This window comes from Chrysemys picta, chromosome 14, assembly GCF_011386835.1.
Source record: "Chrysemys picta bellii isolate R12L10 chromosome 14, ASM1138683v2, whole genome shotgun sequence".
Classification (NCBI taxonomy): domain Eukaryota; kingdom Metazoa; phylum Chordata; order Testudines; family Emydidae; genus Chrysemys; species Chrysemys picta.
Genome location: NC_088804.1, coordinates 42310964 through 42328596, shown reverse-complemented (window position 1 = coordinate 42328596; position 17633 = coordinate 42310964). Strand labels below are relative to the sequence as shown.

Below are 17633 nucleotides of genomic sequence, written 5' to 3'. Positions count from 1 at the left end.
AGGTTGGTTTGTCTATCTGGAGCGTCCGCAGGCACGGAGCCCCGCAGCTCCCGCGGGCTGTGGTTTGCCAATCCTGGCCAATGGGAGCTGTGGGAAGCAGTGGCTAACACGTCCCTCAGCCCACACTGCTTCCTACACCCCCCTTTGGCTAGGAATGGCAAATCGCAGCCTGTGGGAGCTCCATGCCTGCGGATGCTCCAGATAAACAAACCGGCCCGGCCCACCAGCGGCTTTACCCTGATGGGCTGGGTGCCAAAGGTTGCCAGCCCCACGAGCTCAGAGCTGCAAAGAGGGCAGATGGGCTTGTCCTCACGTGCCACAAACATTCACACGACTATTTTTAGCCCGGTAGCTCAAGCAGAACCAGCTGTATCTGTCTAGTCGGCCTAGGAGGTACACTCCCAGCTGCCATGCAGACAGCCACTTCCCCTGTCTTTTCCCTTCCAGATACAGGCAAGGATCATGCCATCGTTCTGTCTGTGGTATCTTTCCCATTGTTAATGCTACTCGAAGCACTCCTGAAGTTACAGACTCCGAGGGTCTGGTAACAATACACACAATTACAGTGATCTGTCTGGGGCTCAGGTGCAACGCGGCAGCTGCTGCAGTCACTCTTTCCAAGGTGCATTTAATAAAGGCCCTGGAGCAGCTGGCCTAGGGGCCTAGACTGTCTCTTGCCATAGGTGCAACAGCACTGGGTCTGATAAACGTATGGCAGTCGGGTTATACACGATACCGCCTGGAAGGTGGGAACTGCACCCTTCCCTCAGGACTGCCCATCCTGCCACAGGCTAGCACGTGTGGCCACACCTGTGGCATATGCTACTTGTCAGGCTTCTGCAAGCGTGTGGAACAGCAGGTTCAGCAAGTGCTCTTCCATGCCTAGGCTCTGGTGACTGGGCAGGGGTGTAAAACACCCTCGCGCTGCTAGTCCTGCCCTCTGAACTGGGGGGAGGGCGGCCGGGAGAACGCTTTCCTCTTAAGACTTTGTCATTGCAAGATTAAGAACTAAACTTAAAAAAACCACCACCGCCTCACCTCAGCTTCACAACGATCCTCCCCCCTGCCTGCCTGGAGCCTGCCATCTGAATCTCTCACCCACACAGGCAAACAAAGTGTTTCTAGAAACCAAGAAAAAGTCAGGGACTTACAGGGTAAACAATGATTCTGTAGCAAGGTTTGTTATTTCTACTCAAACAGAACCAACATACACGTCTGTACAGAAATTAAAGTGCTCACGCTAGTGTTCACGCATTGTTGCACACCCGCCCTGGCGGACTAGCCGTTAAACATAAAACCATTAAGAGAAGGTTGAGGCAGCAGCTCACTTTTTGAGGAGCGTCCCAGACACGCGGTGGTTCATTTTCACTAAGAGACAAGGGCCAGCTTTCTCCGGAGAGGCAGAGCTGCTGTCACGGACCCTTTCTCCAAGTGCTCGCCTCTGGTCAGAGCCCAGGACGGGGACGTTTCAGCCTAGCAGGTGAAAGTTACAAACCCTCGAAAAGGGAGTTAGAGTTTAAAGGCTTGGGCCATGACAACTACACCAAACCCAGAGTATCCAACATCCGCACTGCAGAGGGGAACCAGAGGCTGAGTTCATGCCAGTGTGAAGTGGGAGGGTTTCAATGTGTAACAGTCCTGGGGGCGGGATGCGGTCAGGGGGAAGGAGAAGTTTCATCCGTGGAGAACTACTGAGAAAGAAATGAAATGAGCAAGTGAAAACTGAGCGTGGGGGTTAACAGAAGCCCAGTAACAATCCCAGCGTTTGCTAATAGCAAACACTATGATCCAAGCGGAGGAAGAGGTCAGAGGCAGTTGGGACCTGGCAATAATGGCCCGCCCCACACTACATTGGCTCAGGGGGTGGGGGTGCTACCTCTGGCCCATCTCGGTTCCCAGAGGGGTCTGACTGCCCACACCCCGTTCAGCAGAGGTGGTGTTTCCATTCCAGCCCCCTTTAATTGGACTCCAGCTCTAAGCAATAGCTCAGGGCCTCTGCTGGCTTCAGCCTGCCCTTAGCACTGGGACTAGAAGCAAGTCCCTTATCCAAAGGGAGTGGAAGTGGCCCAGCAGCTGAAACGCATCCTCTGGGAAATCGGGTTACAAACAGGTAGCGTGTGTTTCACTTGCTATCCAGGGCGTTTCGTACACAGCCCCTCCCCCGGTGGTGCGAGAGCCCCACAGACCGGCTGGGGCGGAACCGACAAGAGGAAAAGCGATTAGAACAAAGCCTGCTAGTTCCCACTTCCCCTGGGACGGAGGGGCTCGGCCCTGCACAGAGCCCACAGCCCTGCTCCCCCAGCTGTAGAAAAAGGAAGACTAAAGGATTAGTGCTCATCCCGTAGCTACCCCCCAGAGCTCTGTCACGGTCACTGCCCAAAGCCTGCGTCCCTCCCTGGCCGGGCCCAGCAGCCTCGAGTCCTTGGTTCTGCTTGCTGAAAACCCGTCTGCCCTGCAGTGGGGAGGTGGGATTGCAGCATGGGGAGACGGCCCCCAGCTAGCTCCTAGCCCCCCACCAGTGTATCCCAGTAACAGCAGCAGCAAGACGGGTGAGGCAGGGGGTGGGAGGCCCTGGTGCTCTCTCTTCCACCCAAACACCCTGCGTAAAGCAGCCGGACCCTCCCTCCCCGGTGCACTTTTAAATTCCAGGCCGTACCTGGGGGCACGGGGCTGGCTTAGAGTTCAAGCCTTGAGGGGTCCATCCCAGGTACTTTTTTATTTAAAGGGATGACTCTGAACGTCTCCTGCCTGTCCTGTCCCTGGCGAGAGAGAGCGGCAGTTGCACTGCGGGAGCCGCAGGCTGGCAGCCGGGTCACTTACATGTGTGTGTAAGGGCCAGGTTTGGATCCCTCTGGTGGCGCGGGAGGCCGGTGCCTCTCTTAGCTCCTGCAGCAGTCAGTGTATGGAGCCAGCAGGTGCTCCCGTCCCACGCTGACGGCAAGCCCTACGCTCCCAGCACCGAGGAGATGCTGGCACTGCTCTGGGCACTGCCGGGCTGGGCACGGAAACGAATACAAGACTAAAGCAGCTCGACTCCAACCTGAGGCCCTGGCCTCTGAACGGCACAGGAGGGTCCTGGGAAAGTCCATGTAAGGAGCAGCTCTACTTCAGCCCTAAACTCATTTCTGCAAGCGTCTCTCTTTAAACAGCCAAAGAGGTGCCGCCCGCATTCACGGGGAGCTGGAGGGAGCCCGCACCAGGCGCTGGCAGGCTTTGAGCAAGAAGCAACACGCTCCAGCCTGCAGCCCACGGCATTCGCGTCCTCCCTCAGCAGAAGGCGTGCCCCAAGGGCTCCGGCTCCAGGGGAGGCCAGCCAGATCAGCCTAGCGAGGCTGGGAACCGAGCGCGAACCGTTCCACCAGCCCAGCCTCTGGGCCTCACTCCGGCCCTGCAGAGCCCGTGGACAGGACTGGGACGTGCCAGCTCGATGGCCCGGCCCAGCCGGGGCTGAGTAATGCCGGTGAGGACAGGGACATGATGTGGACACGTGTCCCTAAGGGACCAGCCTGAGTCTCACACTCCTTGCACACAGGCCCCTCGCCAGCAGGGCCACGGCCAGACACCTCAAGGGGAGGCTCCCTGAGCCCACGCCCGAAGCCAGCCCGGCCAGTCAGAGACCAACGCGGCCCTTTAGACGCGAATGCACCAACCGGAGAGCACCGAGCAGCTGGCAGAGGGAGTGCTGGAACGCCAATGGAGGCTGGCATGCCGGACCATGCTAGGAGGGGCTTGCTGGGGCGCAGAGGCAGCGTTAGAAATGGGCTTCTCCAAAGGAGGAGTTAGAGCCGTGATCAGCGTGGGAGGAGAACGGACTGCTGCACACAGCAGCTCTTCCTTACCACAGCCACCTCCCTCCTCTCGGCCCGGCCAGCAAGCACCTGCAGGAGGGAACTCAACACTCAGCACAGGCCGGGGGCAAATCACCTGCAAGCGGCAGAGCCCGGAACGCCACTGCCCCCAAGCACAGGCGTTTTCAGAGCTGGGTTCAGAACCCGCTGAGCTGCCCCCCAGCAACAGGCAGCGTGCTGGGCTGGTCCCAGAGTCCCAGGGCAAAGCACTCCTTCGGGCCTGGGCGACATCTCGCTCCCTGGCCCGGGGGCCGCCCCCAGTGGCGGCTAGTTCAGATCTTGCAGCCCCAGCGCTGCAGCCGCGCCCCTCTGGAACGCCCAGTTCTCTCCAATGTTCTTTGGTGCACTGGGGGACCCTAGGCCTGCTCCTCCGCACTGGGGCCTCGGAAGAGCGACTGCTTCCTCAGGCTGAGCCGGGCACACCTGGGGCACGTCGTTGAGTTGTCATAGTAGCAGTCCCTGGAAGTGAGGAGGAGGAAGGTTACACCCATTGGCCCTGCTGTCAGGAGCGTGGGGCTCAGGCCAGCCCTGCAGCCTCGCCGGGCGCTTCTGCTGGCAAGGAGCTGCATTCCCCCTAGAATTCACAGCCAGTGCCCCCCCAGCTGTGGGAGCCACCCGCAGTGCCCTTACAGAGAGCATGGCTGCCAGCAGACAGGTGCAGACCCACAGGAGAGGGCAGCATGGCAGGGAGCAAGCCAGCTCCTCCAGGCAGCCCAGCCCCGCCCCATCCTCCCCCACCCCAGCACTGGAGAGGTCCAAGGTGCCACACTCGGGACCCGCTTCACCCAACTGCACGTGAACCGACTGGCCAGCCACGGTCATCGCTGGGCCAAGTGCACGGGCAGCACCCCAGGCACTGCCCAGCAGAGAGCAGGATCTCAGCCAGCAGCTTCACCTCCCCAGGGGCTAGTGCCAGGTTAGGCCAGAGGCAGGGTCAGCCCAGTGCCGGTTCCTTGCAGTGCCACCTGAGGGCACCGTGGGGTCTGGCTCCGCGTCCGGCTCATTTCACAGTCCTGCATATCTTGGGGCTCCCCCAGCACAGAGCTCTCCCTGCTCGCCCTGACTAGGCCCCATGCTCCCAGCCGGGGCTGGCACAGGACGCCGTGGGGGCTGACATGCGGCCCCAGGCTCCTCCCCACCCACCTGTGGAAGACAGCAGAGCAGTCCGTGCACACCGACGTGTGGCTGTCGAACGGGAAGAGCACGTCCCCTTCTTTGCAGAGCTCACACACAAAGCCCTTCGCCTGGCACCGCTGGAGACAAGAGTGAAGATCGCTGAGCCCTGTGCAGCACGTGGGCCCTTCCCCCTCCCCACCAGTACTGGGATCCAGGCCCCCCCATGGAGCTGCTGGCTCCAGCAGATTGCACACTGGGGTGTCAGAGCCCTGGGGCCCGAGTGCTTCCAGGCCCTGCTCTCCCAATCCTGTGTGCCCCATCCCCACCTCCGCTACCTGCGGGGGCTCAAATACACCAGGGCAGTGGCAATGGCGCCGCCCCCCACGCAGCCCTGACTCAAAAGGAGGAATTCCTCCCACTGCACGCCCGCTCCCTACCAGCTCTGTCGTCCTAGGGTTGTTACTGGGGGAGGGCAGGGCCTGGCCCCCCCACCTCCCCTGTTTGCTAGGGGAGGGGTTTAGACACAAGCATTTGTCTAACAATGAAGATGCAGAAATTAGAGACTTTGCAAACATCCAGGGAGGCCAGGCTGGAGTGGGGGTTTCCGGCCCCTCAGACAGCTGATCCCCAGGGGATGGGTCAGCCACCCAGCCCCACCTCGCAGTCCAGCTTGATGTGCTTGGCAAAGAGGGTGTGGATCTCCGTTAAGGAGCAGCTGAGGCGCCCAGCCTGGATGTCGACCAGGTCCTGCAGCGAGTACATCTCGTCGTTCTCCACGAAGTGCTGCCGGTCCTGCAGCTGCAGGGGAAGAATCGTCAGACCATGACGCTCCCCAGCCACCTGCCTGCCCCCACCCGCCAAGGAGCCTTCCCCAGCTGGGGCTTAGACAGGGAGCAGAGTCCAACTAAGCCCTGGCCAAGAGCTCTCCGCTTTACCCTGTGGCTGAACCATCATCACGCACTGGGGTTCAACGTGCCCTTCCTCCCCGGCCCGGGGCTCGTCCCCAGCAGCCCGAGTCTTCCGGGGCTCAGGGCAGGCAGCTACAGGAGCTGACGTTCCACCGAGGACACAGGGCGATTGAGATACAGGCCACCCAGACCATCGCCTGGGCTAGCGACGGCCATCGGACCCAGCCCCCTCCTCCACAGCCTCCCTCGTCCTCCCCCTGCACATGGCTCCTGTCCCGGAGAGAGTCCACGGAACCCACTGCTGTGCGCCACCTCGGGGGGGTCGCAGATCCCCACACGGGAGCACGACAGAGAGGGGTCTCCGCAGCAGCCCCAGGCACCAGAGGTTCGGGACTGGGAGAATCGCGTCCGTGGATTCTGGGCTTGGCCCGTGTGACGCTGACCCCACAGCTCCTCTACCCTCAGGAAACCACAAGGTGGAGCTGATCCCGACAGGGATGGATTAAGGATCTCTCACCCCCAGCAGGTGGGCAGTGCCACGCCTCTCAGGTGTCACCTTCTGGGCTGGAGCGGCCCAGTCACGGCCCGTTCCACCAGCTGGGCACAGGTGGAAGATCTGTACCCTGCCGGGCAGGGGCACAAACGGCTTCATGCGCTCAGGGGTTCAGCTCCCTCCCCATCCCAGCACACTCGCTCGCACAGCAGCCCCTCCCCGTGCAGACACCCCCGCACCTGAAGCAGCAGACGAGCCTCCATGGCCTCTTTGCAGGTGATGAAGTAGGGCTTCATGAGCAGGATATCCTGGCGCAGCTTCTGCGGGGAGACGGGGCTCAGGAAATAGGGCCTGCCCAGCCTCCTGTCCAAACGCAACCGGACACCTCCCAGGGACGCGAAAGGGCCCTGCAGTAGCAGGTGTGGGATAATCTGCCCCCTGGCCCAGTGTCTAGGGGGGAGAAGTCGGGGGAGCACGTGCAACACAGAGCGAAGGGGGCATGCCTGGGAGCTGCTCCCGGCCCAGCCCAGAGCTGGAAGCCCCATGGAACTCCCCCACACGCTCACAAGCCAGTCTGGGGACGGGACCCCAGCCCTTAGAACCAGGGGCACGAGCCCCCAGCGGACGCAGGCACTTACCCGGATCTCCACCAGCTCCTCCACGTAGTTAAAGAGAAGGGGGTTGATTTCCCGCAGCTTGAGCACCGGCCGCGACACCATCAGGGCAAGGTACCGCATGCTGCAGCGGGAGACCTGGGCCCGGAGAACAGAGCGCCCTGTTATTAACCCCGTTATTAACCCCACCCCAGGGGCAGTGGGGGGTGTAAATAACAGCACATGGTTCAGGGAGGGGCCCTGCAGGCCCCCGTGATTAGCACAGAGGGGGTTAGGGGAGCTGCTGGGCGCGGCCCCTCCATACTGACCAGCTGTTCTGGTAGGGCCTGGGAGGGGGTCTGCAGCCCACTCCGGGAAAGGAAAGGGCCAGGGCCCTGCTGTGCTGACACATCTGAGAAAGCCAGCCCGACTCCTGCGCTGTACACGGACCCCGTCTCTCACGGGGCTCCTAGGGCTGGTCCCGTCTTTAAATGAGCCCTGCAGGCCCCGGGCTCACATCCCGGGGCCACCAGGTGCAGACAGGAACTAGCTTCGGTCTCCGCCAGCCGGGGCTGGAGCGGACGCCGCTGGCCCAGGGTGAAAGGCTCCGTGTCCCACCCCCCAGCCTGTGCCCTGGCTCGGCCCAGGGTAGCTGAGCCTCAGTGTCCCCTAGCGTCACCTCCCGCCCTGCCCACGGGGCCGCCCCATCGGCCTGCTCACCTTGCGGGGTTCGAAGTCCCAGTTGTGGATGACGCGGGCCGGGATGATGGCCAGGTCGTTCCAGTGGCAGTTACCACAGTAGTACAGGCCGGTGTAGTCGCACTGCCTGGCCTCGCTGGGCACACCCCCTGCATGGGACACGGGGCCATCACCCCATCATGCCAGGAACAGCCCCAGGGCCCCAGCCCTGCCAGGTCCCCCGTCCCAACCCATTCCAGACCCAGCAGGGGTCTCTGCTCTCACCTGCCAGGGCAGTGCCTGCTGCTCCCCTTAGCCGTGAGGCTGCAGAGCCTCCCAACACTTCAAGCGTGTGCCAAGCCCTGTGCTCGGGAGGCTGGGCGAGTGTCACCGGCCCTGTTCTGCACTTGGGAAACTGAGGCTCGGAGAGGGGAAGTGACTCACCCATGAGCACACGGTGAGTCAGGGCAGCGCCAAGACCAGACTCCACGTGTCCTGATGCCAAGGCCTCTGCCCGTATCTCTGCTGTCATCTCCCACTCCCTGTGCTCAGCCCATGCTCCCTTCACTCCATATACCCAGAGCAACCTCTGGCCACACCCCTGCAGAACCCCCACCCCAGGGATGCCGAGAGTGGGCTAAGCGCAGGCCTGGGAGCCAGGAACTCCCGAGATCTAACCCCAGCCGAGCTCCGCTCCCTCCGTGCTCTGTGCTCCAGCCTGCTCACACACACGCCAGGGTGACCCCACTGACGTGTTGGCCACAGGGATCGCCCCCCTCCTGCTAACGGAGCTCTGCTTCAGATGAGCGGGAAGGTCCCCGGTCCCGGCGCACGCAGGCTGGTAACTGCGAAGGTTAACGGCGATCCCTGGTCACGCCTCAGCCCCAGCGTCCTCTCCCGCGCGGGTGGCACTTACGGAGGGAGATGGGCGCCCGGCACTCGGCACAGCGGTAATCCTGGCTGTCCAGGCCTGTCTCGGGGCAGATGCTCAGCTCGTACTCGGCCTGGTGGCTGACCTTGGACCTCACGCAGGGCTTGGTGATGAGGTTCAGGCACTTGCTGTGACAGCGATAGTAACACCCTGGGGAGGACATGGCACAGAGACCCAGGAGTCACCCGCCCGGCCTGGCCTTCCCCTTGCTTCAGCCTGACCCGGCTGGGGAGCACCCAGGCTCCTTGCCAACACTCCCACGACACTCAGAACTGGCCCAGCCCTGCAGGAGACAGGCCATCCTGCATGGCGGGGAAAGGCTCAGAGCAGAGCGGGTGGCAGCGGAGAAGCGACTGGGCATTTATGCCATCAGGAGTCTGCGGCAGGACCCAGGTGACCGGCAGAGGCACCCGTCCGGCCCGGGGGCTCTGCCGCCTCCTGTCTGCCCTGCAGCTTTGGCTGAGCTCCAGGGGATCAGCGCCGCCGGGAAGGAGAACAAGCCTTCGTCCTGCCCCAGGGCTGGGGAGCAGGGAGGTGCTGCCTTGACAGGGCTGGTGCTCACCTGTGCAGGTGTACCAGGTCTGAATCAGGCCCCAGATGATGGCGTTGCACTTGTCACACGTCTGCTTGACGCTCTTACTCTTCTCCTTGTAGAAGCGATGTTCCAGGAGCACCCGGATGTTGGGCTCGTCTTCGCTGGGGTCCTGCAGCGGAGACAGACGGCCAGAGCGGGGCTGAGCCTGAGAGACATTCGCCTCCTTTGCACCGAGAGCCAGGCCATCGCCTCCTGCGGGCACCGCTGCCAACACCCCGGGGTGGGGCCCCCGCTCCCTGCCCGGGCTGCGGAACCTCAGAATCCTGCTCAGCGCTGCCAGGGCCCTCGTTGGCAAGTCAGCAGGAAGGTCCAGGCACCTGGCACAGGGCGGGGGATCCTGCCCTTTGCTACCTGGGTGGGCTGCTCTGTGCCCACACAGCCGAGGCCTCAGCCAACAGAGCCACTAGCTGGCCGCAGCCCCCACCCCGTGCCCAGCCCCCGGCCACACCTTCAGCTCCTGGAGTTTCAGGCGCAGGTGGATGAGCCTCACCACCGCGTCTTTCTGCCTCTCCGAGTGCTCAGGGAGCTCCAGGATCACCTGCTTGCACTCCTCGATCGCTTGCCGCAGCTGCTGGATGTCGGAGGCCAGGAACAAGCCCTGCAGGCAAGAGACGGGCAACGCTGGTGAGCAGCGCTGTCCCGCTGAGCCCAGGCACGGTGCCCTTCCGCACCCCGGGCACAGAGACTTCCCGGGCTGCCCCTGCTGGGCCAATCAACGCCGCACCACAGCTCCTCCAGACGCCTGCCAGCCCCAACCTTCACCCAGCCGCCCCCGGGAGACTCGTGTGCCCCAGCCACCCCCCGCGCAGTCACTCACCACAGGGCGGGAGAAGTGGTCCTCCGCCAGCCCCAAGTCCATCACGCGCTCTGAGCACTGGAACCCGGGGTCCCCGTGGGACAGCCCCAGCAGCGAGTCTGCAACAAGCAGAGACATATGGAGAGGGAAGGGAGAGCAGGGAGACACCCCGCACCACCCCCACGAGATGGTCTCAGCCCAGCTGCAGGGCAAGCGCCAGGCTCACCCCCTGCAGAACATGGGCACCGGTGCCCCTGGAAGCCCCACAGCACTGAATGGTGAGGGGCACTGGGCGTGGGGGCGGCTCTGGGCACGAGGCCCCAGGAGCAGCAGCACTTAGCGGCCCCTCCCAGGAGCACACCCCAAATCCTGGGGACACAGGAGAGGTGTCACTCGAGGGCTGCCCCTGCACAGACCTTCCCAACTGAACACCCCACAGCAGGACACGGGTGGGTTCGGAGATGCCCACTCCCCCCTCCCCCACACAGCCCCCACGCTCAGCCTCCAGACATGCTGGGAAAGCGCTTTCCCGTCTCACTTCGCAGCCTCCCTGCCCCAAAGAGTGACCAGCTGCGGCCTGTGCAAGATCTGCCCGTGCTCAGAGCTTCACAGCTTCCAGGCACGAGTCACCTGGCCACGCAGCCAGCGGGTGGACGAGCCGGGGTTAGAACCAGGAGTCGCTAGAGCCCCGGCTGCCTTTCTGGCAGTCTGCCCAGTGTGAGGAGGTCACCTGGTCCACAACCCCCTTATGCTGGGAGAATCTAGTGTCCTCCCCCCCCACCTCCAGGGTGTGGGGGAAGCCTCCCAGACAATGGCACTTACGTCTCTGGCAGCCCAGGGACTGGGCAGGAAATTGGCTTGCAGGGATCCGGTGGGGGATGACTGGGGTTAGAGGGGGCCCCCACCCCTTTGGTTGTGGCTCTCAGAGCTCCCTTGGCCAGTGCCAGCCCCTGGTCACTGCCTGCTCCCCAGCAGCAGGTAGGCGTGGGCGAGGGAACCCCACACTAACCTCGACAAGAAAGGTCGTCCCCAGCCTCCTGGTCATGCTGGCCTTGCCCCGGCTGCTTGTTGAAGGGGTTGAGGTGGGCCTGTCGGAACCGGAGCAGCTTCTCATCACATTCCATAGCAGGCCAACCTGCCGGACCACGCAGAGGTGAGGGGAGCCCGCGCCAGGGCACGGCACCTGCCCCAGGTGCTCACCCCTCTCTGCCTGTGACACTAGAGCAGGGGAACAGGCTAGAGCTGGCAATGCCTGATCCTTCCCTCCCACAGCCCAGCCCGGCCCAGCCAGCTTCCACTTAAAACTGGAATCGATGGATCATTTTTCCCAGCCACTACCGAGCCGTATCACCCCACGCCGCTCACACACTGTGCGGTTTGTGCTCCACAGCGGAGGAGGTAGAAAAACCAGTCTCTCCACCTACCTGTGTCGCCAGAACAGCTTCCAACCAAGTCCGCCAGACACCTGAGAGCCCGGCACGTGGCACCCCATCATTACAGCACGCGCCCCAGCTCCGGCCACCTGGAGTTACTACTACCAATGGCACTCTACAAACGTGTGCTGACAGTGCTCATTGTGCTACACACAGGACACACACCTCGCAAGGGCCCCTGCCCTGAGGAGCAGACCGACATGGTTACAGGTGGGGAACTGAGGCACAGAGACATGAAGTGACTGGGCCAGGGTCCCACAGGCCAAGAATTAAACCCCACTCCCAAGTCCCAGTCCAGTGCCCTCCCCACACAGTCAGGCTTCTTCCGACGGCCAGGTCTACACTCCAAAGACTGATGTCTCCGAGTCGACCTCTCAGGGGGAAAAAATCCACCCCCCGCGCGACAAAGCTACGCTGAGGAAGGCCCCGGCGTGGAGAGTGCTGGGCTGACAGAAGAATTCTTCCATTGACCTAGCTCCTGCCTCTCGGGGAGGTGGACTGACCCTGCCGACAGCAACTGGAGCGAGCGACTACGCTGCAGACAAGCCCTTAGTCACACAACAAAACTGCTTTCCCTGAAGTTATGTTGAAATAGCTGCTTAATTTCCAGAAACCATTTCTGATCCCATTTAATGAAGACACACTGTCAGGATCAGTCTGGCCTCTAATTGTAATGCTGTAACCAAACAGACAGCCACACACGAGCGTTTCCCAAACCCATGACGCACACAGAAACACGTGTCTCTATTCAAAACTCAAGAGTGAGCAGTTATTTTTCTAAACCATTCCCCTGGCATCGACACCCAAACAAATCAGCACCCAGACCCGAGGGAGACGGAGTTTCATTGTGCAATGCCAGAGATGAGCACAGAGGAAGCAGAACCTTGCTAAGGGCAGGGATACATTATTTGCTACTTCCACTTTCAAAAATCCACACTTCATTAGCAGCCTGGGGAAGGAATTTGGTTTACAACAGGTGTGTTTTGAAGTTGCAGTCCCACCGTAGAGACTAGGCAGCTCCATTCCAATGCACACACCAGCTAGATTTAGGCCCCAAATAAAGCATTTTAGGCCCTTCAATAGACGCTATTGAAAAACACCAACAGTGGTGCCTAAAGCCAATTGTCACTCAAAGCCAGGTTGGCAGCCAGGGTGGGATTTCAATGCTGGGCTGGGCGCTTTACTCACAGTGAATGTAGCCGGGTTTTGACAGTTTCCTGTGTGGGATTTTTAAAAGGATCGCTGTGCTGCTGTGACAAAACTGGAGCGGTGGTGCTATCCGCACACCCAACTAAAACCACCACCAAGTTACTGCCCCTCCCTCCCACCTGCCCCCAGAGCTCCCATGGCCAGAGTGGGCTGATAAACATGCTCTGTGTTTATATAGGGCTTCACAGCACAAGAACATTGCACCCACAGCAAGAATGCTCTACGGCCTGCCATGAGAAAGGGCGTTTTATAGATGGGAGACCAGAGAGGGGAAAGGGACTCACCAAGTGTCACCCAACCAGAGCTAGGGGCAGGATGCAGATTTCTGCAGTGGCCTAGAAATATTGCAGAACCTGGTGCCTAAATGCCATGGTGATGGGCACCCCAGAATCCCCAGGCCGCCCCACCTGTGGCCCCCTGGGCTGGGGCACAGGGCAGCCCCTCCTATTCCCTGCTGCCCTAGTCTGGGGGCAGGCGGCTGGAAGGATGCCTGGGCCTGGGGCATTCGGCAGAACCCCTCCCCCTCCCTGGCCGGTTTCTCGGGGTCACGGGGGCTGATCCCGAGGCTAGAGCCACGCGCGCCTCTTCCCGTCCCCACGCAGGAAAGTGACAAGTGGGCCTTGAACACGCTGCAGCCCCCCCGCCCCAGGGGACAGCAGCGACCGCTCCCGAGCTGCCCAGGGCCAGGCTCGGCCCGAGCCGCCACAGAAGACCCCACGTTTGGGAGGCTGCAGCACTAGGGGTGAGGGGGCTGGAGGCGACCCCCCAACCTCGGCCGGGGGGACGGGACCCCGCAGCTCCGGGCGGGACGCTGCCGGGACGGGCAGGGGGCACCGCCCCGGGGACCCCGCCCGGGCACAGCCCGCTCCGCTGCGGCGGGGCCAGGCTCGGCTCGGCTCGGCTCGGCCCTCACCTGCTCATGGCCCGCCGGGTCCGCAGCGCACCCCAGCTGCCCCTGCTACATTGTAGCGAGCTCGGGCGCTGGGGGCGCAGCCGCAGAAGGCGGCGGAGGGGCCGCTGCTGCCCCCGCAGGCCGGGCGGACCGCGCGCCCCAGCCGCTGCCCCGCCCCAGCAGAGCCCGCAGGGGGGGGGACGGGACGGGCCCAGCCACCGGCTCGGGCTTCCCTCGCGGGGACCCCCCGCCCCCAGTTTTGTGAACTAGTTACATGCCCAACCTGGTGGCTGAACTTTGTGACTTGTCCTCACCCACAACTGTTTCACATTTGGGGACAATGTGTAGCTTCAAGTCAGCGGCACTGCTATGGGTACCCGCATGGCCCCACAATATGCCAACATCCTTATGGCTGACTTAGAACAACGCTTCCTCAGCGCTTGTCCCCCAGCGCCCCTACTCTACTTGCGCTACATTGAGGACATCATCATCTGGACCCATGGAAAAGAAGCCCTTGAGGAATTCCACCATGATTTCAACAATTTCCATCCCACCATCAACCTCAGCCTGGACCAGTCCACACAAGAGATCCATTTCCTGGACACTACTGTGCTAATAAGCGATGGTCACATAAACACCACCCTATACCGGAAACCTACTGACCGCTATACTTACCTACATGCCTCCAGCTTCCATCCAGGACACACCACAGGATCCATTGTCTACAGCCAAGCTCTAAGATATAACCGCATTTGCTCCAATCCCTCAGATAGAGACAAACACCTACAGGATCGCTATCAAACATTCTTAAAACTACAATACCCACCTGCTGAAGTGAAAAAACAGACTGACAGAGCCAGACGAGTACCCAGAAGTCACCTACTCCAGGATAGGCCCAACAAAGAAAGTAACAGAACGCCACTAGTCGTCACCTTCAGCCCCCAACTAAAACCTCTCCAGTGCATCATCAAAGATCTACAACCCATCCTGAAAGACGATCCCTCACTTTCACAGAACTTGGGAGACAGGCCCCTCACTTACAGACAACCCCCCACCCTGAAGCAAATACTCACCAGCAACCACACACCATTGAACAAAAACAGTGACCCGGGAACCTATCCTTGCAACAAAGCCCAATGCCAACTCTGTCCACATATCTATTCAAGTGACATCATCATAGGACCTAATCACATCAGCCACACCATCAGGGGCTCATTCACCTGCGCATCTACCAATGTGATATATGCCATCATGTGCCAGCAATGCCCCTCTGCCATGTACATTGGCCAAACCGGACAGTCTCTACGCAAAAGAATAAATGGACACAAATCTGACATCAGGAATCATAATATTCAAAAACCAGTAGGAGAACACTTCAACCTCTCTGGTCATTCAGTAACAGATTTAAAGGTAACAGAGGGTCCTGTGGCACCTTTAAGACTAAAAGAAGTATTGGAGCATAAGCTTTCGTGGGTGAATGCCCACTTCTTCAGACGCAAGTAATGGAAATTTCCAGAGGCAGGTATAAATCAGTATGGAGATAACGAGGGAGGGTGAGGTGCTCTGCTAGCAGTTGAGGTGTGAACACCAAGGGAGGAGAAACTGTTTCTGTAGTTGGATAGCCATTCACAGTCTTTGTTTGATCCTGATCTGATGGTGTCAAATTTGCAAATGAACTGGAGCTCAGCAGTTTCTCTTTGGAGTCTGGTCCTGAAGTGTTTTTGCTGTAAGATGGCTACCTTTACATCTGCTATTGTGTGGCCAGGGAGGTTGAAGTGTTCTCCTACAGGTTTTTGTGTATTGCCATTCCTGATCTCTGACTTGTGTCCATTTATCCTCTTGCGTAGTGACTGTCCAGTTTGGCCAATGTACATAGCAGAGGGGGCATTGCTGGCACATGATGGCATATATAACATTGGTGGACGTGCAGGTGAATGAGCCGGTGATGTTGTAGCTGATCTGGTTAGATCCTGTGATGGTGTTGCTGGTGTAGATATGTGGGCAGAGTTGGCATCGAGGTTTGTTGCATGGATTGGTTCCTGAGTTAGAGTTATTACGGTGCGGTGCGTGGTTGCTGGTGAGAATATGCTTAAGGTTGGTGGGTTGTCTGTGGGCGAGGACTGGCCTGCCTCCCAAGGTCTGTGAGAGTGAGGGATCATTTTCCAGGATAGGTTGTAGATCACTGATGATGCGTTGGAGAGATTTAAGCTGAGGACTGTAGGTGATGGCCAGTGGAGTTCTGTTGATTTCTTTTTTGGGCTTGTCTTGTAGCAGGAGGCTTCTGGGTACAGGTGGCAATTTTGTAACAGAAAAGCTTCAAAAACAGACTCCAAGGAATTAATATGCAAACTAGATACAATCAATTTAGGCTTAAATTGAGACTGGGAATGGCTGAGCCATTACACACGTTGAATCTATTTCCCCATGTTAAGTATCCTCACACCTTCTTGTCAACTGTCTGGAATGGGCCATCTGGATTATCACTACAAAAGGTTTTTTTCTCCTGCTGCTCATCTGAATTAATTAGCCTCTTAGAGTTGGTTGGGCAACTCCCACCTTTTCATGTTCTCTGTGTGCAGGGCCGGCTCCAGGCACCAGCTGAGCAAGCTGGTGCTTGGGGTGGCAGATTGTTGGAAGCGGCGTTCTGCCCAATCCTAGGGCGGCTCGGCCGCTTTTTTTTGTTGTTCGTTTGTTTGTTTTGTTCTTGTTCCGCTCCGGCTGCCCTGTAGGGGGTGGCGGTGCAGAGAATCAGAGCGTCCTGCAGGGCAGTCCTCTTCCTTCCCTTCCCGCCGACCAGAGCGGAGCCCTCGCGGCAGGAGGCGGCGCAGCAGGAGGGGCTGCGTGGCAGCGCCCCCGCTGTAGCCCTAACCGCCCCCTTCTCTCTCTCTCCCGCCCGCTCCCTCTCCCTCCCGCCCCCCCCAGCTGGTCCCCCTGCACCCGTGCTCCGGCCGCGCTGCAGGGTTTTTTTGATTTTTTGCTTTGCCGTTCTGGCCGCCCCGTTTTTTTGTTTGTTTGTTTGTTTGTTTGTTTTGCTTGGGGCGGCCAAAAAGCCAGAGCCGGCCCTGTCTGTATGTATATATATCTCCTCACTATATATTCCATTCTATGCATCTGATGAAGTGGGCTGTAGCCCACGAAAGCTTATGCTCAAATAAATGTGTTAGTCTCTAAGGTGCCACAAGTACTCCTGTTCTTTTTGCAGATACAGACTAACACGGCTGCTACTCTGAAACCTGACAATTTAGTGACTGTTTGGAAATTTGAATTGAAATTGAAACATTATTACACACTTTAAAAGCATATACAGTGTATGATAAAATACGTGTATCTGAAAAAGTATCATAGAGTTGAAAAGTATGAACACAGACTAGCTTCCTTCTACGGCTGGTGTTTTTATGACAATGTCGGTGCATTCATTCCAGTGATATTGGCCAACCTAATCATTTCAAATGATGATTTGTAAGCAAAGCCTAAATGAGCGCTCTCTGACAGCTAGTGATGAGCTGGGGGGAAAGGCTGCAGGACCAGATTGTATTTACATTCACACCTAATCTACCTAGGTATCCAGCAAACAGAGCTGTGTTGCCCAAGGGATAGATTTTGGCTGGGGTTGAATGCGCAGGGGGGGATGAAATGTTGTTGTTTTCATTGTATGAGTAAAGGGCAGTAGAACTTAGCCTGTGCTGATTGAGGGCATCAAGAGAGAGGGTGGGGACCTGCCCCTCTCCACTGGTTAAAGACAGAGCTGATTAGGCTCCCTAGATAGTCTTTTGTTCTGTTAAGTGACCACTGCAGCTGAACTCACTGATGATCAGGTCTAAGTGCTTAGACCTGCTGTGGGACAGCCTTTCTGTGGAAGAGACGGCCCAGTCTGCACTAGCAGTGAGGTCCCCCCCCCTGAGAGCTCAGCTGAAATCACTGAGAGCTGGTGGAACCTCAAGAGACCAACTCGCAGAGGTCACAGTGGCAGCAGCAGGTGATGGCGCAGGGCCATTGGCAACAGAGTGGTGGAGTGAACGGTGGCACAACAAACCGCAGTGGCCAGAGCGAACAGTGAGCAGCTGGAAGAACGAGCAAGGTGCCTTCTTGCCCCCCCACCTGGGAGGTGTACTCACATGAAAGCACCTCTGAACTCTGAGTC

The 17633-nt window shown here is 59.4% G+C and overlaps 1 protein-coding gene across 4 annotated transcripts; it reads right to left on the bottom strand.

Moving 5' to 3' along the window:
- Positions 1-1165: 1165 nt before the first annotated feature.
- On the bottom strand, positions 1166-13601 carry DEF8 (differentially expressed in FDCP 8 homolog). Of its 4 annotated transcripts, none has more exons than XM_005308191.5 (12): positions 13514-13601; positions 10968-11093; positions 9980-10077; positions 9611-9760; positions 9130-9271; positions 8553-8717; positions 7679-7806; positions 7004-7117; positions 6605-6685; positions 5622-5762; positions 4992-5101; positions 1166-4307 (listed from the first exon to the last, which is right to left on the bottom strand). In XM_005308191.5, the coding sequence occupies exons 2-12, from the start codon at positions 11080-11082 to the stop codon at positions 4205-4207; spliced, it is 1347 nt and encodes a 448-aa protein (XP_005308248.1). In that variant the 5' UTR covers positions 11083-11093; positions 13514-13601; the 3' UTR covers positions 1166-4204. The 4 variants fall into 4 exon arrangements, with proteins under 4 accessions (XP_005308248.1, XP_065423460.1, XP_065423459.1 ...); XM_065567388.1 differs by having other exon boundaries at positions 6605-6682; positions 10968-11176; positions 13463-13587; XM_042852064.2 differs by having other exon boundaries at positions 4052-4307; positions 6605-6682.
- Positions 13602-17633: the final 4032 nt, after the last annotated feature.